The sequence below is a fragment of the Urocitellus parryii genome, chromosome 8 (assembly GCF_045843805.1).
Source record: "Urocitellus parryii isolate mUroPar1 chromosome 8, mUroPar1.hap1, whole genome shotgun sequence".
Taxonomy (NCBI): domain Eukaryota; kingdom Metazoa; phylum Chordata; class Mammalia; order Rodentia; family Sciuridae; genus Urocitellus; species Urocitellus parryii.
Genome location: NC_135538.1, coordinates 108,253,845 through 108,281,550, shown reverse-complemented (window position 1 = coordinate 108,281,550; position 27,706 = coordinate 108,253,845). Strand labels below are relative to the sequence as shown.

Genomic DNA, 27,706 nt, shown 5'->3' with positions numbered 1-27,706 from the left:
TGAACTCCCTCCTCCCCTATGTTAGTTAGCTTTTTGCCTTTGGGAGAAAAGAGGAAGAAAGATTTATTTTGACTCAAAGTCTCTGACACCTGAGTCCATAGTCAGCTGATTCTATTTGTAGTTTCTAGGCCTGAGGCAAGGCAGAAAAGATTCCAGTGAAAGAACTTGGCAGAGCAAAGCTGCTCAGCTCAGGGTAGCTGGGAAGCAGAAAGATGAAGGGGCTAGGGACAAGAACTGTCCTTCTTCCTGGGCATACCCCCAGTAACCTACTTCCTCCACTAGACCCCATCTTTTATGGTTTACACCATCTCCCAATAAGGCCATCAGCTCTGAGACCATGGAAATGATCTATGGATTAGTCCACTAATGAGGTCAGATCCCTCATGATTCAGTCACATCCCGAGACTGTCACCTCTGATTATTGCTGCTTTAGGGACCAAACTGTCAATTCATGAGTCTTTAGAGGGCATTTCAGACCTAAACCCTAACATCCACCATGCCTGCCTTCCCTGTCACTTTGCACCCTCCCCCGAATTCATTTTTCTTCCTGTTTTCACACACATAAGCAGATACATACATATTTTTTATTTCCCCTTCTTTCTTTTTCAAAATGAAGCGTAACATAGATACTCTTAAATTGCAGAAAGTTTTCTAAAAATCCCGTGTGTCCAATAATAAGGGAATGATTTGAAATGATAAAATACTGTGTAGCCATTTAACAGGTTTCCAAATAAATTTGGGTACAGGTTTACAAATAATTTTCGGTGATAAATGCACATGTAATTGTAAAATATTTTTTAAAATGGTTTACTCTTTTAGAAAAATGGTGAAGAAAGCCAGGTGTGGTGGTACACACTTTAATCCCAGAGAATGGGGAGACTGAGGCAGGAGGATGGCAAGTTTGAAGCTAGCTTGGGCAATTTAGTGAGACCCCATTTCAAAATAAAAAAGGCTGAGGATGTGGCTCAGTGGAAGAGTGCCTCTGGGCTCAATCCCTAGTTCCACAAAAAGCAAATAAGAAAATTGATGAGGAGAGACGATGTAGTGAACTGGAAAACTGAAAACGCTCCTAAGAAACACTCAGAGCTTGATTAGGAGAAAGTATTCAAAACCTTAACTGCAATATCCCGTGGCAGGATATAAGTTAGCTAAATTTCCTTCTAATTTTAAAAACTTATCCCTCATAGAGAAAATGATTCCCAGACAGCATTTATCAAACTTATTTATTTATTTATTTAGGTACCAGGAATTCAGGGGCACTCAACCCACTGAGCCACATCCCCAGCCCTATTTTATATTTTCTTTAGAGATAGGGTCTCACTGAGTTGCTTAGCACCTTGCTGTTGCTGAGGCTGGCTTTGAACTCGTGATCCTCCTGCCTCAGCCTCCAAAGCCCCTGGGGATTATAGGCGTGAGCAACCATGCCTGGTGCATTTCTTAAAAATAAGTAAACCATGCAGTTGGTAAAATTGTAAAACAGTTGCTAAATAGTTCAGAAAAAAAGCAGGTCTTCCCTCTAGTCCCACAGTTTCTTCCTGAAGTCTCCTGTTTTTAGATTATTTCTATTTTCCCAGACATAGCCTCTGCTTTTGTTGTACAGAGGACATGGGGGAAAAAAAAAAAATATATATATATATATAATATAATCTGTAATATACCATAGATATTTTCACTCACTTGAGTATCATTTTCTATCAGTATGTATTGATCTGCTTTATTGTTATTATGATTAATTATACTAATCAGCTACAGTATGGTCCTCCCCCCCCCCCATTTTTTTGGCCAGATAATAATGCTTCAAAGGGGGAAAACCTCATACCCACAAAAGTTTCAGTTGTTGAAAGCTAATAAGAAATCTACACAGGCAGCTTCAAAGTAATTTTTTGTGATTTTAATGCCAAAAAAGTACCAGAAACTAGGCCAGTGGTATTAATTCAAGTGTGCTCCTACTGTCACTTTTGGGGAACAGGTGTATTGATGAAAGGGATGATAGCCTTGGAGGTGGCATGAATTGGAAGAGTAGTATGTAGATCACAACCCCCACAGCATCTGAAACACCAATAGGGACTCTTACTTTATAATTTGTGTGTAAATTTTTGTATGAATTATAATGAACTAAAGTACCATTATCAGAGACCTTTGGTGTTTATCTCTTTGAGGAAATTGAATTCAGCAAGTTTTAATACTATAAAGGGCTAATATTAGGGCCAAGTTTTTACATGTAATTATTATTTGTTTTCAATATTAATATATATTAATTTGATTCTAAAAATTGCATGGTACAGAAAAGTGCCTACCCAGCCACCCAGTTACTTGCAGACAACCAGTGTAACCAGTTTCTTGGGGTGTGAACCTAAGTCTCCTCCCTATCTTTGTAATGGGAAAACTTTCAAACACTTGGGAATTTGGAACAATACAGTGAGCCCACTTACCTAGAGTCATTAGTGGTTTATATTAGATTTCTTTGATTTGAGCCAGTAATGTTGTCTATGCCAGTTTTGCACTATAGAATCCAATCAGAGAGCACTGGTTTCATTTAGTTGTCACCTCTCTTTAGTGTATAACACTAGTGTAGAGTAGCCCTCAATAGGGAGTTTTCTAATTGTTTCCTCCTCATTAAAGCCCCTCTGGCATAATAGCTTGGGCAAGACACATAATGTCAGTTTGTCCCATTATTGGTGATGTTGAATATTGGTGATGCCTTGCCCAGTTTTTCCTTGAGGTACTTGCTCCTTTTGTGAAGAAATGATCTCTAGGATTGTGCTTTGAGACCAAGTGACTATCATGTGTCTTATGTCCCAGGGATCTGAGACATCTTTTTTTTCCTGGTACTGGGGATTGAACTCAGGGGTGCCCTAGCCCTTTTGATTTTTTATTTTAAGACAAGATCTCACTAAATTGATTAGTCTGGCACTGAATTTGCTATTCTCCTGCCCCAACCTCCCAAGCAGCTAAGCAGTGCCACCATGCCCTCCTTATGTCAACTTTGATGGCCTTCAATAAATATTATAATTGATGGTTTCAAAAATGGTGATTTTTTAAATTGTACTACCCTATCTACATTTATTGACTGAGATTTTACCATAAAGAGAATCTTTTTTTACCAGGTGTGGTGGTACATACCAGTGGCTTAGAATCCCAGCGGCTTGGGGAGAATGAGGCAGGAGATCGAGAGTTCAAAGCCAGCCTCAGCAAAAGCAAGGCACTAAGCAACTCAGTGAAATCCTGTCTCTAAATAAAATACAAAATAGGGCTGGGGATGTGGCTCAGTGTCAAGTGCCCCTGAATTCAATCCCTTGTACAAAAAAGCTTTTTCTTCTTCTCCTTTCTTTCTTTCTTTTTTTTTTTTTAAAGTAACATTATGAACTCACACATTTGCTTTTAGGAATTTTGCATTCATTTTAAATTTTTTTTTATTATGAAAAATTCTAACATGAACAGAGTAGTTAAAACAATGTAATGAGCCCCACACTTAATCAGCTACAGCACTTACTAGCCCATGGCTGCTCTTGTCTCACCCCTACTCTACCCATTGTCCCCCTGTGCAGTGCTATTTTGAAGCTAATCCTGACATACTGGTTCATCTCTAACAGTTTAATGTGTATTTCTAAAAGTTCATATGTTCTTTTATATATGAATGTCTTGTAATCTATTGCTTTCCTTTTAGATACTCAGATTATCCCAAATTTGATCATGGAGGCCTGTTGGCTCCTGTACTTTTTCTCTGTACATGACTCCTTCTCTGAGCACTTTCTTGCTTTTTGGCACAAGATATTATAGGCTTACCTTGAGATCCCCTTGCCTGGAACCTAGAATCACCCATTCTCCAAGGAACCCAGTGAATTTAAGTCTTAATGCTGAGAGTAACTTATAGGTTTTACACTCTTATAAATGGATTAAAAATTTAATGTGGGCTGGGGTTGTGGCTCAGCCGTAGAGCACTTGCCTAGCATGTGTGAGGCCCTGGGTTTAATCCTAAGCACTACATAAAGGTAAATAAATAAAAACAAAGGTATTGTGTACAACTAAAAGAAATAAATTTTTAAAAAATTTAAAGTCAATGATTAAAGCGTGACTTTCAAGAGTTTAGCCTATCAAACAAAAGTAAACCCATTATTACAGATCCAAAACTCTTTAGATCTATAGATTTAAAATTCTTTGAGATTAGCTGAGCCGGTGTTGCCTACAGCACCTACAGCACAGTGGGTATGGGAGTGCAGGAGGGAGTAAGGCTAAATTCTCAAGTCTGCAGCCCCGCCTGCGCCTCCCCAATTCCCTGTCTCCCTCCAACCCCACCTGCCTGCCTTACTATGGAATTTCAGATATTCAGACATATTTCAAAATCTAAATGTTCTTGTTGGGTGTGATGCACACATCTGTAATCCCAGGTACTTGGGAGGCTGAGGCACAATGATTGCCAAGTTCAAGACCAGCCTTGGCAACTTAGAAAGACTCTGTTTCGGGCTGGGGATGTGGCTCAAGCGGTAGCGCGCTCGTCTGGCATGCGTGCGGCCTGGGTTCGATTCTCAGCACCACATACAAACAAAGATGTTGTGTCCGCCAAAAACTAAAAAAAATAAATAAATATTAAAAAAATTCTCTCTCTTTAAAAAAAAAAAAAAAAAGAAAGACTCTGTTTCAAATAAAAATAAAAAGGGCTGGGGTTGTAGCTCAGTGGTAGAGCATCCCTGAATTCAGTCCCCAGCACCACACACACACAAAAATCTAGATATTCTTATTTTCTTCTACATTTTTTCTTTTTTTGAGGGGGCTAGGTTGGGGGTAGGGACTGCCTGAGATTGGGGGGGGGGGCTGCCTGAGATTGAACCCAGGGGCACTTAACCACTGAGCCACATCTTCAGTCCTTTGTATTTTTTGAGACAGGATCTCACTAAGTTGCTGAAGCTAGCCTTAAATTTGCGATACTCTTGCCTTAGCCTCTCAATTTTCTGGGCTTATAGGTATGCACCACCACACCTGACTCTCCTATACCTTTATAAATTACCAAGTCTTATAAAATTCTTCTTTGAAAATATCTCACATCCATTCTTTCCAATAATAGTGAAAATAATCATTTTATTAACAATGACAGAGACAGTGCTGGAGCTATACATGTTCTTTCTAAACCTTTCCTCTTCTTTCTATAAGTAGTGATGTTAGTCCCATGTCATAATAGAGAAGGTAGAGGTTCAGAGCATGGATGATTTAAGGAAGTCGTTAAGAGGGAATGAAATGTATTGGAAAAGCGAGTTGGCTCAGTAGTCAGAGCTGAGTTGTTGATTCTGCTCTGCCAGTGAATGGTTCTGTGGGCTAAGCTCTTAAACTTGCTGAGCCCTGATTTTCTCCTCTCTAAAATGAGGAACTCTAGCTGAGCAATAGAATACTCAGGGAGCTTTAAAAAAAATATGGATCCCAGAACCTCACCCCTGTAACTTCTGATTTAAACAGCCTGGAGGAAAGGTTAATGCCTTTCCTCAGCATTTTCCAAAAGCTCCCCAAGTGATTCTCAGTTGCAGCCAGGATAGAGAACCAGCAGTCTAGATGATCTCCACAGTCCACTACATTCCTACCATCCCCTAATTAGACAACTGTAGTAATTGTCTAGGTGATAAATCTTCTTTCATGGATTTACATCACATTAGTCTCCTAAAACATTTGCTTGGTGACTGAACCAAATCATCTGGGAGCTTCCTGTTCCTACCTGCAGTCAGATTTCACTGGTCAAAGCCCTCCATTCAGCATGGTCCCCTAAATAGGCCAGGCACATTGTGAGTTCAAACCTTTACTGACTGGTATCCACTGTGTGTTCTTTTCCATCTTATCTCAATTTTTCTTTCCTTCAGGGCCTTACCCCTGAACTTGTGATTGCTTGGCCACAGGGAAATAATAAGGATGACACACAGGATCCTGACAGACACACTCAGGTGTACTGAAGTAAAAAAAATGGGAAGGGATTTTAATTTCAGTGGAAGTTATTGAGTTTGGTTTGGGATGTGGTTGTCAAGTATGAGGTTCCTGAAGGACAACCAGGTTGGATGACAAATAGCTATATATGCTAAAATTTAAGGACATAAATATGGGCTAAAATGGGATTGATCAGTATATAAATTGTAATCCTGGCAGTGGGAGTAGATGAGGTAGACCAGAGTTAGTATATCAATAGATAAAATAGTCAACCAGAGAGAAACCCCAGAACATCTTAACATGTAGGGGGTGGACACAGAAAGAGAGTGAGGAAGAGTAAAGCCAGTAGGGATCAGACTCTTGGGTGATGAGAAAAGAGAATAGTGCAGGTGGGAGGGAAGAAGAGTAGAGCATCATTGAGATAAGGACTGGGAGGTTTCTAATAGATTTAGCAACTAACTTTGAAACTGCTGGTGTCCTTGGTAAGACAATTTCTGAGGAATTGTAGCCACAGAAGCCAGACTGCAAGTAATGAGCATAGGCACCTTTCAGAGAAATGGAGGTTACGGATGGTGTAGTAGCTATGAGGATGTGTGGGATCAAGGGAAAAAAAAATTTAAATGGGAAACACTTGAAGTTTTCCTCAAAGCTGATGGGTAGGAAAACATTCATTCTAGAGCATTGGCAGGATTCTCTGTAGACCATGAAAAGTATGCCTCTTCCATCGTAAAGAGAGGGAAGGAAAAGATGACTGTGGCCATGCAGTTTATAGTTTGTTAGTAGAAAGTCTCATCTTTCTCCTAGGCTTGAAGATAATGAAATAGTATTCAAAGCAAAACTGACTAGGGGGACGAAAAGTTTCCTAGATGGTCATGAGGCTCAGCTAATCCTGAATACCATAATTTTAATACACTACTGATCTGTTGTGTTTCAAGGGCCTGTGTGTTTTCTGGATGGTAAACTTTCAGAGGGAAGGGCTGTGATTGGTACCCTTTGGCTGCCTTCCCTGTAGTCATCACAATGGTGTGGACACTGTAAATAGTCAGATGTCTTATGAAAGTATTGCAGCTATCAGAAACATACCCTGATGTGTTTATGAAAATATGTTCTATGAGTAAGCTCAGGTCCAGGAAATATAGTGCAATTTTTTAAATATTTATTAGTTGTTGGTGGACCTTTATTTATTTTTATGTGGTAATGAGAATCAAACCCAGTGCCTCACGCATGCTAGGCAAGCACTGTACCACTGAGCCACAACTCCATCCCTAGTACAACTCTTTATAAGGGTCAGAAACCAGACTCTCCTGCTCTCTGGGACCCTTTAGGATAACATGGCCTCTTCTCTGTTCTTTATTATTTTCTCTGACCAATTTCCTAGACCAATTACCATCCAAAGCTGTCTACATTATTTCAAGTAAAGCATTTAACAGTCACTGGCAAGTACAGTGATTTTCAAGACTTAACAATGCATCAGAATCAACTGGAGAGCTTTTAAAAACTGCAAATTCCTAAGCATAACATTGAATTTCTGAATCAATTTTTGTGGTTAGAACCCAGAAAGTCCATTTTTCAGAAGCTCCTTGGGTAATCTTGATGTAACTCACATTTGAGAACCACTGCCCTTTTAAGTCCACCTCTCACCCCAGTTCTCAGAGAGTGTGATGTGACCTTTAGTGCTTTAGTTAGCCATGGCCAGAGGCAGCACAAGGAAGCTGCTTCCTAGGGCCTCTGCTGCTCTTTACAAAGGCCTTTATATAAGTTAGGGGAAGGTGCCCTTTTGAATCAAAATACAAAAAAGATACCCCTCTGGGTAATAAACTGCTCTATTGGCATGCTTGACAATTTTAGATGGGGACAAAGTATCCCTTCCATAGATTTTAACTCTTAACTACCCTCTGGAGGTAATCAACCGGGTGGGTTTTGTTTTCTTATATTGCATTAGCTAGAACTTCCTGGTTGATGTTGAAAGCAGTGGTAAGAGGGGACATTCTTGCTTTGTTCTTGATCTTAGCAGGAAAGCTTCAAGTTTCTCACCATTAAATATGTTAGCTGGGCATGGTGGGACGTGCCTGTAGTCCCAGCTTCTCTGGATGCTTAGGCAGGAGGATCACTTGAGCCCAGGAGATCAAGGCCAGCCTGGGCAACACATCAAGAGCCATCTCAAAAAACAAACAAGTAAGTCCTGATGGGCTGTGGGTGTAGCTCAGTGGTAAAGCACTTGCCTTGCATGCACAAGGCCCTGGGTTCAGTCCCAAGCACCTAAAAATAATTAGAAGTAGGTTAACTGTAAGTTTTATTGTAGATATTTGTATCAAGTTGGAAGAGTTCCCATCTATCCTTAGTTTGCTAACATTTGTTGTTTTTGTTTTCATGAATGAGTGTTGTATTTTGTCAAATACTTTTTCTGCATCTGTTGATACGACCTTGTGATTTTTCTTTGTTAGCCTATTGAAATACATACTTTTTTTTTTTTTTTTTTTTTTTTGTGATACCACAGACCAAGCCCAGGGTCTTACCCTTGCCAGGAAAGTGCTCTACCACTGAACCACATCCCCAGCCCGTCTTCCTCCTTCTTCCTTCCTTCCTTCCTTCCTTCCTTCCTTCCTTTGTTTCTTCCTTCCTTTCTACTTGTTTTTGGTACCAGAGATTAAGCCCAGGGACACTTTACTACTGAGCTACATCCCCAGCCCTTTTTTTATATTCTGTATTTTGACACAGGGTCTTGCTAAGTTGCTTAGGGCCTCACTAAGTTGCTGAGGCTAGTTTTGAACTTGCAATCCTCCTGCCTCAGTCTCTAAAGCCGTTGGGATCACAGGGTATGCACCACCATACCCAGCTTCTTTAGCCTATTTATATGATAGTTTATATTAATTGAGTCCCTTTTTGTTTGTACTGGAGGTTGAACTCAGGAGTGTTTTACCCCTAGCTCCTTTTTATTTTTTCACCAGGTTGCTAAGACTGACCTTAAACTTGCTATCCTCCTATCTCAGGCTCCCATGTAGTTAGGATTACAGGCCTGCACCACTATGCTTAGCCATTAAATTGATTCTTAAATAAGCCAACTTTGCATGTCTTGCATAAGTTCCTGTTGGTTGTGATATGTCATTCTTTTTTATTTATTTTTTTAAGAGAGAGGGAGAGAGAGGGGGAGAGAGAGAGAGAGAGAGAGAGAGAGAGAGAGAGAGAGAGAGAGAGAATTTTTTTTAATATTTATTTTTCAGTTCTCGGCGGACACAACATCTTTGTTGGTATGTGGTGCTGAGGATCGAACCCGGGTCGCACGCATACCAGGCGAGCGCGCTACCACTTGAGCCACATCCCCAGCCCTCATTCTTTTTTATATGATACTAGATTTTATTTGCTAACATTTTGTTGAGGATCTTTGCATATATATTTAAGAGAAATACTGGTCTGTATTTTTATAAAATCTTTTTCTGGTTTTGGTATTAGGGTAATGCTGACCTCATAAAATAAGTTATGAAGTTTTCCCTTTGTTTCCGGAAGAGATTATAGAGAATTAGATTTCTTCCTTAAATATTTGGTAGAATTTACCTATGAACCCCTTTGAGCATGGTGCTTTCTGTTTTGGAGGTTAATTTTGATTAAATTTATTTAATGCATATAAGCCTGTTAAAATTATCTTATTTCTTATGTGAGTTTTGGCAGATTATATCTTTCAAGGAATTAGTCAATTTCATCTTAGTTATCAGATTCATGAATTCATTTTTTTTTCCTTTTTGTGGTACTGGGGATTGAACCCAGGGCCTCACAGATGTTAGTCAAGCACTCTACCACTAAGCTATACACCCCATCCTATTATTATTTTAACATCCGTGGAATATGAGGTGATGTCCCCTCTTTCATTTCTAATGTGATTAATTTGTGTCCTCTATCTTTTTTCTTAGCTTGGCTAGAGGCCAATTTTATTGACCTTTTCAAAGAATCAGCTTTTAATTTCATTGATTTTTTTCAGTGTCAGTTTCCTTTCTTCAGTTTCATTGATTTTTGCTATAATTTTTATTATTTTTTTTCTGCTACTTTCTTTGGATTTTTTCTCTTCTTTTTATAGTTTCTTAAGGTGACTGATTTTAGATTGTCTTTTCTAATATATACATTAAATGCTATAGCTTTCCATCTAAGCACTGCATTTGCTGCATTCTACCAATTTGTTTGTTTGTATGATAGGGGTCTTACCATGTTGTGGAGGCTGGCCTCGAACTTCACATTCTTCCTGTATCAGCCTCTCAGATAATTGGGATTACAGGCATGTGCCTGCCACTGCATCCAGCTTCACCCCCAAAATTTGTCAAATTGTATTTTCATTTCCAGTACTTAAAAATATTTTAAAATTTCTTTTGAAAAATTGAGGAAGGACAAGAAAATACTCATGAGAAATGGAAGGAGGCCAAAGTCATCCTTGTGTGAAAAACTCATTCTCTCAATAGTGGCATTAATCCATTCATGAAGACAAAGCCCTCATGACTTCATTGCCCTTTGAATGGGAACTTTGACATTCAAACCAAAGAATCCCACCCCATGGCCCCCAGAATTTATGTCTTTCTCACATTTATTCCATCCCAAACAGCCCAAAAACTCTTTTAACTCACTCCAGCACCAACTTAAAAGTGAAAAATGCAGAACCTTACCTGAGTCAGATATGCCTGACACTAAAGGCATGATTCATCCTGAGGCAAATTCCTTTCCAGCTGTGAGTCTGTAAAATTACACAATATGCTTCCAAAATACAGTGGTACAACGGATATAGAATAGACATTCCCATGCCAAAAGAAAAATAGAAAAGGGAAAAGGGTGACTGGTTCCAAGTAAGTCCAGAACCCAACAAGGATGACATTAAACCTTAAAGCTGCAAGAGTCTTAATCACTTTGTATGCTTCTTCCTGTCACCCTTGAGTAGAAGTTGGGTCATCTAAGGCTTGGGCAGCCCCACCTATAACTTTTACAAGGCTCAGCCCATGAAGCAGCTCTCAAGGGTTGGAGCCTCTTGTCTTCAACTCTCCCAGCCGGTAGCTTTATAGTTCTGGAATCTTGGAGGGAGGTTTCAGCTGGGGCTTCCAGGCTATCCAGTACATCCTTTGAAATCTAGGTGGAGGCTGGCTTGGACCCACAGTCTGTATACTCTGGGTGCCGGAATTAGCACCACATAGACACCACCAAAGCTCACCACTTGTGCCTTCTAGAGTGGCTACATGAGATATATCCTTCCTGATTGAGCCATTGCTTAGACAACAGAAAAGTACTGCACTGGAAGGCAGGAACAAATTCCCAAGGTAGCCTTGGGCAGCAAGCCTTTGAGAGCATTCCACTACTCTCTCCCACCACCACCAAGTCACTACCCTCCTAGAGCTCTGGGTCTGTGATAGGGAGGGTAGCCTCAGAGATGTCTGAAATGAGGAAGTAGGGTGTGCAGCTCAGTGACAGAGAATGCTTAGCATGCAGGAGCCCTGGGTTCCATCCCCAGCACCACCACCAAGAACAAAAAGGTCTCTGAAATTCCTTCAAGTTCATCCTCTATTGATTCAATGACTAGCCTCTGGCCTGGTACCCTTGCACAACAATTTTTTTTTCTTTACAAGGCCAGGCTGAACATTTTCCAAATTTTTACATCATGCTTCCCTTTTAATTATTAATTTAATCTTTTATTTATTTCTTTATTCTCCCATTTTTGCTATTCACAATTAAAAGAAGCAACATAGATTCTTTAATATTTTGCTTAGAAATGTCTTCCTCCAAATATCCTAGTTCATTGCTCTTAAACTCTGCCTTCTCTAAAGTCTTCAGGCATGGACACAATCAGCCAAGTTCTTTTGCTACTTTATAACAACCATGACCTTTATTCTAGTTTCCAGTACCTGGTTTCTCATTTTTGTCCAAGATCTCATGAGACTTGCCCTTGTTGTCCTTGTTTCTACCAGCATTATGGTCCTGACCACTTTCATAATCTCTAAGAAGATTCAGAATTTCCTAGAAGGGCCCTTCTTCCTATCTCTCAGCAAAATTGCCCTTAACATTCCCATTATGGCAATAGAGGTTTCTTTTTCTAGTTTGCTCCTCCAAAATCTTCAGCTTCTGTCCCATTATTCAGTTCTAAAGCCACTTTGACATTTTCAGGCACTTTTCACAGTAGTACCCCACTTCTCTGGGTCAATTGTGTGTCTTAGTCCATTTTGGGCTACTGTAATAAAATACCAAGAGTGGGTAATTTATAAAGAGTAAAAATTTATTTCCTCTCAGTTTTCAAGACTAAAAAGTCCAAGGTTAAGGCCAGCTCTGGTGAAGACGTTCTTATTACATCATTCTATAGCAAATGGGTGGGAGGGCAAGAGATTGAATGCACAATTTCAGGAAGGGGACTGACATTCTTTTGTAAAGAACCATACTCCTGCAGAATGTTTTCTGAGCTCATATCTTGTTGTGTTGCCAAGGCTGGTCTCAATCTCACTTGGCTCAAGCAATCCTCCCACCTCAGTTTCCCTACTAGGTGGGAGTACAGGTGTACACTCCCATGCCCAGATAATGGCATTCTTGAGGGCAAAGCCCTCATGACCTAATCACCTCTTAAAGGTCCCAAGTGTCAATACTGTTATATTACAGATTAAGATTCCAGTACATGAATATTGGGGGCTAGAATTGGATATTTCTTCTTGTTCTGCATAAAAAGCTAGAAGTTGGTTATTTCTCTTCCTCTGAATTAACCCCATCAGATTAGGCTTTTTAAAAATAGTGTCTCCTAGGGCAGGCCTTGTTATGAACAGAATGCTCTGGCATATTTCAAAATGCTTCCTTTTCCCTCCCCCTGCAGGAAGCACGAGGAGGTTTTTCTCAGATATTCACTATGAGGACCTGGTAGAACTCCTGGAGGTAAAACTCACAAAAGTGTGAGGGTCCCCTCTGACTAGGTCCCCCTGGAGTTTGTATCTCTCAGGCCATGCTGAGCCTCCAGCAGTTCGTTAGTTACAGCCCTTTCCCTTGTTTCTGACCTGGTAGATCGTGACTCTCCGTCTCTGTCCGCCTGTCTGTTGCCCTGTTGTACATGGCAGTGGTTTGCCCTATGGCCTCACTCCTTTGACGGATCTAGAATTCTTTTTTTTTTTTTTTTTTTTTGGTGCTGGGGATTGAACCCAGATCCTTATACATGCAAAGCCAGCACTCTACCAACTGAGCTATATCCCCAGCCCTCTGGGGAGAATCGTTGACTTTTCTTTCAGTTTGTTTAGCTGTTAGAATAAAGACCTGTGAAACTTCCTTAAATGTCAGACCAGAAACCTGAAGTCCTTGGATATTTTCCAATCTTGCTGGCCCCAACCAATTCTTATGGCAGTGGGCAGATACCAGAGATTTGCTAGGTAAATTCTAGATGGCCTGCTTCATTAATGAAATGCTTGTTGTCTGATGAATATTATCTTGCTAGCATATAATTGGCTTTTTTTAAAGTATAGGATGGAGGGAGAGAATTGATAATTTGAGTACATTGGGATATTTCTGTAGATCCACATGTTGCTAAAATCATGGGTCTACAGAGTTAAAATTGTCCATTTATATTACTAGAACTCTTGGAGCCACATCCTCAACAAAATGCAGATCGTCACCACTTAAAGTGGTTCAGCTGAATGATTTTTTTTTTTACTTTAGAAAGGGTTTATCGGGCTGGGGTTGTGGCTCAGAGGTAGAGCATTCACCTAGCACGTACAAGACCCTAGGTTCGATTCTCAGTACCACATAAAAATAAATAAAATAAATAAAGGTATTGTGTCCAACTACAACTAAAAAATAAACATTAAAAAAAGAAATGTCTTTATTATCCTAAAATGAGGAATATATATATATATATATATATATATATATATATATATATATATATACTTAAGTAGTTTTTATATTTGTGAAGGGGAAAAAATTTCTTTTTTCTTTTTGAAGTACTAGGGATTGAACAAACCAGATCAATTCCCACTGAGTTACATCCCCTTTTTACTTTTTATTTTGAGACAGAGTCTCATTAAGTTACTGAGGCTGGCCTCAAACTTGCCAGTAGCCTCAGCCTCCCAAGTAGTTGTGATTACAGGCATGTAATCACATGTAATCTTCCTGGGGAAGAAATGTATTTGAAGAGCAAGTTTTCTCTAAAAGTTCATGAAATCAAGATGATGACAAATTTTATTTCTGGAAAAGATAGTTCGCTGGGGCAACTTAAAATTTGGGGAAATGGGAAGAAATTGATGGCTTCTGGGGAGGTTGGGGCTGGGAGGAGGCACAGATCCCTGTGACTTATGCCTCAGTGATATTCATTTATTTCTATTTAACAGCCCTTTACTGGGTGCCTACCATGGTGCCAGAGCCTGCTCTGGGATATGGCAGTGAACAAGACAGACCCAAGTCCTGCCTTCAGGAGAGGACTGGGAGTGAACAGTTCACCAGTGAAATTCTATAGGCAGTATAGACCTGACAGCAGAGCTTTCTAAACATACTGTCCTGGTCCATCAAGGAGATTCCAATGTAGGAGACAGACCAAGATCCCCAGTAGATGATGATTACTGCCACCATAGCCCTACCGGTGCCACCCGCAGCCTCTGCCTCACAGTGTAACAATTGGAATGAGTATTCTAGTCCCAAGGAAAGGGGTATAGTCCAGCCATGGCAGTAGTTAGAAGATGAAAATGCACCAGTATTGATGTTCAATACTCACACAAGCGGACAAGGAGATTTTAAAAACACTTATCCCGAAACATACTCCCAGAGGAATCATCCTGGTTTTTTGTTGTTGTTGTTGTTGTTAATATTTATTTTTTAGTTGTAGTTGGACACAATAACTTATTTATTTATTTATGGTGCTGAGGATTGAACCCAGGGCCTCACACATGCTAGGAGGGTGCTCTTCCACTGAGCCACAACCCCAGCCCCTCATCTTGTTTTTTTTGTTGTTGTTGTTGTTTTGTTTTGTTTTGTTTTTTGTACTGGGGATTGAACTTGGGCACTCAACCACTGAGTCACATCCCCAGCCCTATTTTGTATTTTATTTAGAGACAGGGTCTCACTGAGTTGACTAGAGTCTTTTTTTTTTTTTAATATTTATTTTTTAGTTCTCGGCGGACACAACATCTTTGTTGGTATGTGGTGCTGAGGATCGAACCCGGGCCGCACGCATGCCAGGCGAGCGCGCTACCGCTTGAGGCACATTCCCAGCCCCTTGACTAGAGTCTTGCCACTGCTACAGCTGGCAATCCTTTAGCTCCTGAGCCGATGGGATTATAGGCGTGTGCCAACTCGCCAGACTCATCCTATTTTAATAGGCTGTACACTACTGTTTAAAATTTCCTCAAATGACAGAAAATTATTAGGCTTTGATGCTAGATTATTCTTTTGTTTTCTTTTAATGTTTTGTATTCTGAAATAGGAGACACTTAGAAAAATGCATAAAACATAAAGGCATTAGGTTGGGGATGTGGCTGTGGCACAGTGGTAGAATGCTTGCCTTACCCACAGCCTGACCTTGGGTTTGATCCCCAGCACCACAAAAACAATCAAACAAAAAAGCATAAAAGATAGTTAAATAATTATAGAGCAAATACCCCTGGAAAGCACCACTCAGCTCAATAAAGTGGATACAGCCAGGCGCAGTGGTACACACCTATAATTCTAGGAACTCGAGAGTTTGAGAAAAAAGGATAGCAAGCTCCCGGGCAGCCTCAGCAATTTAGTGAGACCCTGTCTCAAAATAAAAAATAAAAAGGGCTGGGAATATAGTTTAGTGGTAAAGCATCCCTGAGTTTAATCCCAGTACAAAAGAAAGAAAAAGAAAGGGGAAGGAAGGATTTTTTTCTTTCCAGCCTCAGTCCTCCTGGCTTTTGTGGAGATCTTGTGATTGCTTTTCTTGCAGTTGTACTACATGTTCATGCAGGGGTTTTGTTTCATTTGGTTTTGATAATCAGGATTCATTCCAGGTCGTATATGATAAATTAGGTGAGAGATGAAGCTGCCTAATACCATTTTTATCAAAAAATAATGTAATAATGTAAGCTAGGCATGGTGTGGTGCACACCTATAATTTCAGCAACTAGGAAGCAGGAGGATTGCAAGTTCAAGGCCAGCCTTAGCAACTTAATAAGACCCTCTCTCAAAAAAAAAAAAAAAAAAAAAAACCACTAAGGATGTAGCTCAGTGGTATAATACCCCTTGGCTTAATGTCCATTACAAAAGAAGGGAGGAGGTCTTTGCTCTAAAGTCATGAGGACGGCTTTCTTCTATTCAATATGAACCAGCTGTTGAAAGAAATTCCTAATCTTTGTGCAATGGCAACACACTGTAAAGACTTTTGGTCATTTGAGCATATTAATTCTGGTTCATTTATTTGTCTTTTGATCTCATTTTTTTTTCAGAATCCCACCAGCCTTGCCCTGGTAAACTATATTTTTCTACCTTTTACCTGGTTAGGTGTTTCTTCAAGGTGATCCTCAGTGTTCGTGACCTGGACATATTTGTGGGAAGGGCATATGGTTACTGATTGCCCCAGGCCTTCTATAATAGGGGTGTCCTCCAGATGGAGAGATTCCCTGTAGCAAAAGGTGAGGGATCTTCTAGGGGAAATGCAGTGGAAACTGGAAGGTTTTGACATTGACCTTTCCATTTGTGGTTTTCTTCCCAAGAATTTGTTGATTATCTGCTTAGGGTAGTATAGATTTGTCCTTCCTTGTCAATGGAAGAATGAAAAAAGTGGTTATTTGTGACTCTTTAATGATCTCCTCTAGTCTTGCTTGGGTAATGTCAGAATCTTTCCCATTTTTATATTAGAAAATAAAACCAAATGAATAATTAATTGTTTGAACAGAAATGATAACACAAGTAGACCACAGCCAGGGTGGCTCTGTGTGAGCACCCACATGTGAATGGAGAGTGAAAACATTTTGCTTGAGCCAAGATCATTAGTTTAAGCCCCCTGTGGGGGTGGTCAGACTAAACTCTAGATCCACTGATAGAATTTATAGAATTTATAATATGAAACCAAAGAAAAGCTCTGAAAAACCAACTGTCCTATGAAGTAGTAGTGTCACAGCTAAGTGAAGTTTGATGGTACTTTTAAAATCTTTTGTCTTCTTATTTAAGAATGCATTGTAAACCGAGCTTGGTAGCACATTTCTGAAATCCCAGTTGAGACAGGAGGATCAAAAGTTAAAGACCTGCTGGGGATGTGGCTCAAGCGGTAGCGCGCTCGCCTGGCATGCGTGCGGCCCGGGTTCGATCCTCGGCACCACATACCAACAAAGATGTTGTGTCCGCCGAGAACTAAAAAATAAATATTAAAAATTCTCTCTATTCTCTCTCTCTCTCTCTCTCTCTCTCTTTAAAAAAAAAAAAAAGTTAAAGACCAGCCTTGGCCCCTTAGTAAGACCCTTTTTCAAAAAGTAAAAAGATCTGGGAGAGGGCTGGGATTGTGTCTCAGTGGCAGAGTGCTTGCCTCACATCTGTGAAGCACTGGGTTCAACACCACATAAAAATAAATAAATAATTAAAGTATTGTGCCCATCTACAACTAAAAAAAAAAAAATTAAAAAAATAAAAAGATCTGGGGAAGCGTCCCCTGTGTCCAATCCCAAGTACCCTCAAAAAAATGCATTGTAAAGAAACATACTTTTTTTTTTTTAAGAACTAAAAGGAACTTATTAATTTTTAAATACCATCCAGCTCAGTGGTACAGCACTTACCTAGCATGCATAAGGCCCTGGGTTTGATCCTCAGTACAGGGGAAAAAAAAATTTATTTATATCATCTAGTTTATCTCCCATGAACTTGTTGCCTCCAAACAAAACAAACAATAGTCCCAGGTATAAAAGATAGTCTGGTGTCAACTCAGCATTCTCTCTGAATGGTGTTGAGAAAATTCAGTGTGCCTTTAGATTTTAGAGGATGCACTTTGCAAACTTCTCCCAATGTGATAAGAAAATAATGTTTTTAGTTATGTTTTGTTATATAATCTTAAAGTGGTGGCAGGTAGGCATTAAGAGACTTGTTTGGCATCTTAAGTAATCTATTAAAACTTTTAATAATGAAATTAATTTTTCCATCTTGGTTATGTTTCACAGGCTCAGAAAAAATGTTTGAATCAGACCTCCCCCATGTCCACTTCCAAGACTGCAGACGGCCTGAGACAAACACAGATCCCTGGGCTCTTGAGCACAGCACTGCCAGGTCAGGAGCCTTTTTAAGCTCTCTGCAGGCCGTCCCTGTCCTCCCAACTCCAGGGGACACTCTCCCCTGCTTTGTTCTGCATGAATCTCACCTCCACTCTGATTATTCCTTTTTTTCTATATCCATTCCACAACGAAATCTGGTATTATTTGGTACATGTGACTTTGTGATTATACTCATGTTGCTTATATACATTTAGAATCCTCCCCCTTCCCCAAAGTAAAAATACTGTGGGTTATATCTGCCATTTTTTCTAAGGCTTTGAACACCTGTAACTACTCAATTAATACTAAAAAAGGAATGAAAGTTTGAGCATTCCTAGTCAGTTCCTTCTTTGGGACTCCTTTCCTTAAGTTTTATTTTGGGGTTCTGAAGTACTTAAGGCCTATTTCTCAGATCATAGATAATGTGAAGTAATAGTGTTTATAGCTCCTGTTTATTACCGTTAGTTTAATTAATTAGATTTATTACTTAAATAGGCTTTACCAACCCTAATCTCTGCCTCTAAATGTTGTGAATAAGTATTCCACCCTACTCCCTTCATGAATCCACAATAAAGAAATTCCTTTCAGCCAGGTGTGGTGGTGCACACCTATAATCCCAGTGACTCAGGAGGCTGAGGCAAGGGGAGCTCACGTCCAGAGCCAGCCTCAGCAATTTAGCATGACCCTGTGTCAAAATTTGAAAAATAAAAAGGGCTGGGGGTATAGCTCAGTGGTAGAGCACCTCTGAGTTCAATCCCCAGTATAACACACACACACACACACACAAACAGGACTCCCTTTCAGAATGTGTGATCACCTGCATATGCTGGACTGTAGGACTATACAGAGGACCTGACTTAACATTTCTGTTGAACATTATCTTCTGTATTAATTCCAATAGGACAGGATTCTGGAAACAAAGTTATGCCGGCATCTTTAGGAACTGCACAGCCACAACAGGAAAAAGCAGTTGGATCATCTCCTGGCCAGCCAGCTGTGCAGGTAGAAAACTATTTGCATAGCTCTTTCTTCATAATTTGCATAACTGAACATTAGTATGGTTGTGTCATCTGGTTTGTGGTTACTATCCTGCATTGTGTGCACAGCCAGCCTGCCCCTATATGTCACACAGTGTGGTCACTGAAGACCTTCCTGGTGGGCCATGCTTGGTTACATTTATGTTTCTAACATTAATGTGTCTAGTGTATTTCTGACATGTTCACAATGCTTCATGAATCCATCATTTCCTCATCAATTAATACCAGCGGGGACTTTGGGTGTAGCTCAGGGGTAGAGCACATGCCAAATGTGTGTTAATCCCTAGTAGCACAAAAAGAAAAGAAAACACATATATACCCATCATCAAATCAAAGCAGATCTGTTTTTAGTGTACTGAGAGGGTTTTTTTGTTTGTTTGGTTGGTTATTTTTTCTTTTTTGCAGTATTAAGGATGTAAGCTCTTTCTCCATCCCTTTTTATTTTTTATTTTGAGACAGAGTCTCAGTGAGTTACTCTTCCTGGCCTCAAATTTACAATCCTCCTGCCTCAGTCTCCTAAATCACTGGAATTATAGGTATGCACCACTGCACCCTGCTGAGAGATTGTTTTTTTGGTAGTAATAAACAGACATGTATGAAGTAGGCAGTCCCTTTAGTCTTTTAAATCTAAAACATTTCAAACCAAAGAAGGATAAAAAAATGTTTTTTGTCTTCAGCTTTACTATGGCCTTCATTCCATCTTCATGAAGTTTACCAATTAATAGTTTGATAAAACTTGCTGCAGTCTAGGTCTGCCGTGGAATACCCAGTAAAGGATCTGTTCATTTCTCAGGTTCTCACATAAGGTGTCTTTGTTTCCTTAATGATGTAAAAAATGTCTATTATACTTCAGCTTCTTGTAACAGGAGCTTCAAAGTGTTTGCTCCCTCGTTTACCACTGAGAAAATGGATTAAGTAGTATCTACTGAGTTTTCAGGTGTTCATGATATTGGCACCCAAACACATTTCTTCCAAAATATAAAGATGCTTTTTGTAGAAGAAATTTGAGTGTTTAGGCTTTAAAGTACATACCGAGCCAAGCAGGATGGCAGGTGTCTGTAGTCCCAGCTCTACTTGGAAGGCTGAGGAGGAGGATCACTTGAACCCAGAAGTTCAAGGTCTGACTAGGCAACAAAGCAAGACCTCATTTCTTTAAAAAAAAAAAAAAAAAAAAGTACAAACTGAGTTCTTTCTAAGGAACTGACAGTACAGCTTTCTTTCTATACTCCTAACAGAGTACAGCTTTGCTACATGGAGTTTGTGGACTTGTTTATTTTGTATTGTAGCAGGGCACATTCTGGAGCCTTACAATATGCTCTTCTTCTTCTTCTTCTTCTTTTTTTTTTTTAATGTTAAATACCAGGATTTTAAGGATGAAAAATTCAGTCAACAACTGCCTTGGGATAAGAAAAGTTCTGCCATGATATTAGCAAAGGTAGAGGGAAATTTACACTAAGAGGTACCACTTCCTACAGAACACCTCTTGGCACTTCCTGAATGAGTGGGATTAGCACTCTAAACAAATCATGTTTCCAGAGGCAACAGCAACAGATAAAATTTAAAAGGATTGTTAAAATAACATTTATAAGACTCGTAACAATTCTTAAACTCTTATTAAAACCACAAAGGAAAAACAACTCTTTGTTTATGAATTTCATAAAGGACTGAATATGCAACTGACATCTGCTAGCGATGATCTGGTAATCTGGTATGTGCAATTTGTCCAGTAGCCGAGCAGTTTGTTTTTATTATGTTTTCTAACTGTAAGAGATCATTAAAGGCAAAGCCTATATGATGTTGTACACAGAAAAAAAGTGGTCATCTTGGGCCATACTACTACAACATGCTCTTAATAGGTAATTGAAAAATATTTGAGTGCTCGCTTCGGCAGCACATATACTAAAATTGGAACGATACAGAGAAGATTAGCATGGCCCCTGTGCAAGGATGACATGCAAATTCTTGAAGTGTTCCATATGAAAAGAAAAGAAAAGAAAAATATTTGAAACAGTGAACGTTATGTGTATCTGTATTCTGCTTCTTTTTTCTACAAAAGGGAATAATAAGAGGTGCTTTTTATCTCTAGGTGGACGGTCATTCAGGAGGACAAAAAAGGCCTGCTGCAAAACAGCTAACTAAAGGAGCTTTGTGAGTCACCTTTGGAAATGACAAATTAAATTTTAGCATTTCTCCAGGTTCCTAACAGAAGTCAGGTTATTATGATTAGTTTCTTAGCCTTTTGAAAAAGTACTTTGAAAATCTTTTTCTGCACTTTGATTTGTAGCTTGAGCATACTTACTGTTTGCTTTCTGTTCTTAAGGAGAAAAGTACTTTGTCTCTTTAGAGATAGGAAGTCTCTGAGGAGAAGCACAATTTGATAAGTTTCTGCATTTAAAAGCATGAGTTTATTTGGTCAGTAGTCAATGTGGCCAAAATCTCTGTGAGTGCCCACATGCAAATGGATGGTGGAGATACTGCTTCTGAGGTCAGAGTCATAGTAGTGATACACAAAGTATAAAACTGAAGAAAAAACCTGCTGAGCTATGAAAATAGTATTCCTGTGTATCTTATTTTCTTTGCATGCAAATAAGCACCATGATTAGATTTGATATTCAGACATGTCTGACATGATATCAACACTGGCATTTCTCTCTTAAAGCATCCTCCAGCAGTTACAGAGGGACCAAGCCCATGCTGTGACACCTGACAAAAGCCAGTTCCGATCACTGAGTGATGCGGTGCAGAGACTGCTCTCCTACCATGTGTGCCAGGGCTCCATGCCCACCGAGGAAGACCTGAGGAAAGGTAAACAGGCTGCAGCCCTTAGAGGGCCACCCTGACACCAGGTGCCCTCCCATGCTACCCACAGAAGAGCAAGAGCTACATCACCCCCAGCTGGTAGATAAGTTGTTATTTTTCATCACAGGCCTACCTGTTCCCTTTGTACTCAATTTCTCAGGCCATGTGTAGGGCTGTGACTTATTCTTCCCAATAATCTATGAAGGGGATCCCAAAATACCATGGTATTTTATTGACACACTTGGGAGCAGTGAATTAAAAGCATTGTTTAGGCTGCTGACTGCACATGGCATGGCCTTGGACTAAATCTCACTTGAGCTTAGTCCTTGCCCTTAGTTGTGTCACCAGTTCTATTAACTAAATAGCAACTTTAACCCCTACCTGAAGCATTCCCTAAGGTCCCACAGTGACTCTAGAGCATTGGCCAAACTTCAGGAAACTTGACAAAAATGTTAAGGATCAGGGCCCATTCTCCCACCCTAGAACTCAGCCCATTTTGTTGCCTGGCCCTGCTGCCTCTCCCAGTTGTGACTTAGTTCTATCCCTCCTTCCCACCCCCACTGCCAAGCCCTGACTTGTCCTCTACCACTCTAGTTCCTTCCTCAACTGCCACAAGTTTTGCTCTTCCTGGTGGGATCTCTGATAGCAGAGTACAGTGACCTCTGTCAGTCCACTGAGTGCTTCCCTGGGAGATCTAGGGAATAGGATGAAGATCCAACATTAAACAGAAATGACTCTGAGAAGAAGGGTAAATTAGGAAATGTAAAGCCTTTGGAGACTGAAAGATAAAAGAACAGACCTACAGAGACCATACCTGCAAGGTGTCATGGACTAGATTGTATCTTTGTATTAACCTGGTCTGCCCAGCACAGACAGCTGGATTTCATCATTCCTACTGTTTTAGTTTTACCCACTGTTGGAAAGGAGTGCAGGTTTAGGTCATCTAAACTAGCAGATCATTGTCTGTTCACTGCTATTTGTTCCTGGTCTCTTATGTGGTTTTATTTGTAAGTGATATTTAAAGGTATTTTGTTTTGGTTTCCTAATTAAAGTTGAAATAAGCTATATTAACATGAGTTTCCATGACCACATGGACAGTGAGGGAAAACAGTACAGAAGCATGATGCTTATCAAGGAAAAGTTAATCTAAGGAAAGACTGCCACAGACATGCACTGTTTGAATAATGGAAGAGCAGTGTATTTCGGTCTTAAGAAATAAAAATCTTAGGGCCTGGGATGTAGTTCAGTGGTAGAGCATTTGCCTAGTATGTGTGAGGCCCTAGGTTCTATCTTCAGCACTGCCCAAAAAATAAGTGAAATAAAGACTGAGTGGTGGCAGGTGCAGTGGTACATGCCTATAATCCCACTTGGGTGGCTGAGGCAGGAGGATCACAAGTTTAAGGCCAGCTGGGGTAACTTGCAAGACCCTGTCTCAAAATTTAAAAATAAAACAAAAAATTAAAAATAAATAAAAAGTTCTGGGTGTACAGCTCAGTGGTAGAGTGCCCCTGAATTAAATCCCCAGTACCATTAAAAAAAAAAAAAAAAAAAAAAAAAAGACCTAGTGGTTGAATTACACTCTCTTACTATTTCCTTTCTCTCTCTCTCTCTCTCTCTCTCATTTCCTCTCTCTCTCTCTCTCTCTCTCTCTTTTTCTCTCTTTTTAAAGTGGACAATGAATTTGAAACAGTTGCCACTCAGCTCCTAAAGAGGACCCAAGCTATGCTTAACAAATACAGATGCCTGCTCCTAGAAGACGCCATGGTAAAAGTTGTGCTACCAAGCACATTTGTTTTTACAGCTCCACAGGTCACAGCTACTAAATCAGAGAGAAAATGTTCAAGGAATTACATTTTCAAAACATAGTTTAAAAAACACGGGTATTTAAGATTGTAGAAAAATTCACACTTACCCATTAATACAAATGACAACATCCAATATTTGCTGAACTATACATGGTGGATCAGTACCATTTTCTTGTTTAACAAATAAGGAGACATTATGTTAAGTGAAATAAGTCATGCACAGAAAAACAAGTACTGCGTGGTCCCACTCATATGTGGAATCTAAAAAAGTTGATCTCAGAGCTAAGTTGAGAGTAGAATGGTAGATATCAGAAGCTAGTGAGAATAGTGGGGAAGAAGACAGGGGAGAGGTTGATAGATGGGTTCTAAGTTGCAATTAAGAGTATGAAATTCTAGTGTGCTGTTGTACAGTAGGGTGACTAAGAGTGATTACATGCTATATATCTCACAAAGCTAAAAGAGCAGTGTGCAGTGGCATACACCTATGATCCCAGCTACCTTGGAGACTGAGGCATTTTAGCAAGACCTGTCTCTAAATAATAAATAATTAGGGCTGGGATGTGAAGTTTAGTGCCCCTGGGTTCAGTCTCCAGTGCCACAAAAAGAGGGAAGAAAATCGAGAATAAAGGATTTTTTAGTATTTTCACCATAAAGAATAGATAAATGTTTAAAGAGATAATATTTAATGTGATCACACAATGTATGTATATATTAAGACATCACATAGATTTCAATTAACATATGATTTTTATTTATGTATCAGTTAAAAATTAATTTGTTTAATTACCAGAAATACAGCTTTGGTAAAGTAACTCCCCCAAGATCACATAGATAGTAAGTTTGCAGAATCATGAACAGAAGCTTGGCGCAGTGGCATATGCCTGTAATCCCAGCAACTCTGGGGGCTGAGGCAGGATGATCATGAGTTCAAAGCCAGCCTCGGCAACTTAGCAAGGCCCTAAGAAGCTTAGCAAGACCTTGTCTCAAATTAAAATATTTTTTAAAAAGCGGGGCTTGGGGATGTGGCTTAGAGGTTAAGCATCCTGGGTTCAATTCCTGGTACAAAAAAAAAAAACAGTCATGAGCAGAGCTCAGGCACAGACCAGGACTGTTTCAGAGCAGTCCCTACTCTGCTGCTGTCCACACTGCTGCTGTCCACTGCCTTTCACCAAGGAGACTGAGGCATTTTAGCAAGAGAGATATAGGAGGAGGACTAGAGGCACCTGTAGTGACGATTGTTCAGAATAACATTTGGAAAGATTAGCTGATGACAAGATGTTAAAATTAGTTTTGTTTTGTTTTAATTTTTTTTACTACCTTTATTTTGTTTATTTTTATGTGGTGCAGGGATCAAACCCAATGCCTCATGCATGCTAGGCAAGCGCTCTACCACTGAGACACAGTCCCGTCCCTGGTTTTGTTTTTAAGAGATCAGTAACATGCCACAAAGTTCATATTTTAATTTAAAGTGTATACTTGATAGATTTCAGTATATTCACAAAGTTGTGCAACCTTCACCACTATCTAATTCCAGAATATTTTCATACCCCAAATTTGGAAACTTTTAAATTTAGTTATGAAGCACCAGTTAATTGGAGAAAGGAATAAGACATTTAGGAGCCCAGGGTCAAATGGGACAAATGTCTGGCACTTGTAGAACTTGGTAAGAAATTTTGGTGTACGGGCTGGGGATGTGGCTCAAGCAGTAGCACGCTCGCCTGGCATGCATGTGGCCCAGGTTCAATCCTCAGCACCACATACAGACAAAGATGTTGTGCCTGCCGATAACTAAAAAATAAATATTTAAAAAAAAAAAAAAAAGAAAGAAATACTGGTGTACAAGTAAGGGAGGGTTACTGCCATGGTAACCTATAATCCCACTACTGGGGAGGCAGAGGTAGGAGTATCCCAAGTTCAAGGCCAGCCTGGGCAACCTAGCCAGACCTGCCAAAAAAAATTGTACTACCAATGTCTGAAATAGTTGTTCTCATTGACAACCATTTCTGAAATAAAACTCTTTGACACATCAAAAAGAGTAGCTCTAGGGCTGGAGTTGTAGCTCAGTGGTAGAGTGTGAGGTAACGTGTGAAGCACTGGGTTCGATCTTCAGCGCCACATATAAATAAATAAAAGTCCATTGACAACTAAAAAAAATGTGTGTGTGTGTGTGTGTGTGTGTGTGTATGCCACCAGCTCTATAATTTGTGAGAAAGGGAATACTTATTTGGTTTAATTATCTTATTTATGCCAAAATATGTTTAAGATTTGATTTTGAATATCCAAAGCCTTAATAAAAAGGAAAGCCTTCATAAAAACACAAAGCATAACAATATAAAGTAAAAGGTCATTCTAATGAGAAGATTTCTAAGACACATTATTAAGTTAGAGTAAGAAAAGAAAGGTACAGAACAGCATTGCTATCATTTGGTGCAAAAATAAATATATGCTGTGTGTGCCTGAACTATATCTGGAAGAATATTTTTATTTTTAAGTGTGTTCTATGGAATTTGGGGGTTTTTTTGTTTGTTTGTTTTGTTTTTTGGTACTAGGGATTGAACTCAGGGGCACTCAACCACTGAGCCACATCCCCAGCCCTGTTTTGTATTTATTTAGAGAGAGGGCCTCACTGAGTTGCTTAGCACCTTGCCATTGCTAAGGCTGGCTTTGAACTTGTGATTCTCCTGTCTCAGCCTCCCAAGCTGCTGGGATTACAGGCATGCACCACCATGTCCAGCCTAGAAGAATATTTTAAACTGCTGGGCAGTTGATATTTCCAGGAAGAGGTACTTGGTTGTGGTGGGTATGCAGGGGAAACAAAGAAGGAAGGATTATTTTTTATATGCCCTGTAGCATCTTTTGAATTTTGTACCAGTGTGTCAATTACCTTTCCTTAAAAAAAAAAAAAAAAAAAGAAATCAGTTCTAGCTGGGCACAGTGGCACATGCCTGTAATCCCAGTGGCTCGGGTGGCTGAGGCAGGAGGATCGAAAGTTCAAAACCAGCCTCAGCAACTTAGTGAGGCTCTAAACAATTTAGAGAGGCTCTCTCTAGTGAGACTCTGACTCAAAATTTAAAAATTAAGAAAAGGGCTGGGGATGTGGCTCAGTGGTTAAGTGCCCCTAGGTTCAATCGCTGGTAACAAAAAAATTCAGTGTTAAAAAAAATTCATCCTATGTGACCAGGGCATGACCAGAACCTAAACACAAAATTCTCATTTCTGATTGTTTCATTTGTTCCAAAGATGGAGTTGTTTGCACTTCATAAAAGGCCTCTAATATGACTGACTTATCTCATTTTCAGCGGATCAATCCCTCTGCTGAAATGGTGATGATTGATAGAATGTTCAACCAGGAGGAAAGAGCTTCCCTATCCCGGGACAAACGTCTGGCACTTGTAGACCCTGGTAAGAAATGTTGGTGTACAAGTAGGGGAGGGTTACTGCCATGGTCCAGGGACCTAAGAGTCTGGGGAATCTGTGTGGATGACCTCTGGGTAAGTCCAGAAGTATGAATTCTGGGGAGGAAAAAAAAAAAAAACAGAACTGAGAGACATATGAATCCTCTTTTTTTTTTAATACCTGTATTTTTTTATTATTTACTTTTATGTGGTGCTGAGGATTGAACCTAGTGCCTCACATGCGCTAGGCAAGTGCTCTACCACTGAGCCACAACCTCAGCCCCATATATGAATATTCTTAGAAGTCTCTATTCTACAGAATTCAGATTGGAATTCTACATTTAGTTAAATGAGTCTTTTTTTTGGATACTGGTGATTGAACCCAGGGGTACTTAACCACTGAATTATATCCCTTTTTTGTTTTATTTTTGAGACAGGATCCCTTTTATTTTGAGACAGAGTCTCCCTAAGGTGCCAAAGCTGGACTGGTACTTGCAATCATCTTGCCTCAGCCTCCTGAGCCACTGGGATTACAGGCTGCATTACTGCACCCTGCTAATTGAATGCATATTAGATTTGTTCCA

At 39.7% G+C, this 27,706-nt stretch overlaps 1 protein-coding gene and 1 non-coding gene across 6 annotated transcripts in view; both read left to right on the top strand.

Annotated features, from left to right (window-relative positions):
- The window catches only part of Bicral (BICRA like chromatin remodeling complex associated protein), a 77,979-nt gene that overhangs the window by 46,850 nt on the left and 3,423 nt on the right, over positions 1 to 27,706 (top strand). For all 5 annotated transcript variants that reach the window (XM_026383362.2, XM_026383364.2, XM_026383365.2 and 2 more), the window contains 6 exons: positions 17,997 to 18,102; positions 18,988 to 19,088; positions 21,210 to 21,271; positions 21,783 to 21,928; positions 23,592 to 23,686; positions 27,027 to 27,129. In XM_026383362.2, the coding sequence (XP_026239147.1) occupies positions 17,997 to 18,102; positions 18,988 to 19,088; positions 21,210 to 21,271; positions 21,783 to 21,928; positions 23,592 to 23,686; positions 27,027 to 27,129 (613 nt within the window). The remainder of the gene's footprint in view (positions 1 to 17,996; positions 18,103 to 18,987; positions 19,089 to 21,209; positions 21,272 to 21,782; positions 21,929 to 23,591; positions 23,687 to 27,026; positions 27,130 to 27,706) is intronic.
- Positions 20,999 to 21,105, top strand: LOC113179245 (U6 spliceosomal RNA). Its single transcript, XR_003300336.1, has one exon. It is a non-coding gene; the product is annotated as a U6 spliceosomal RNA (small nuclear RNA).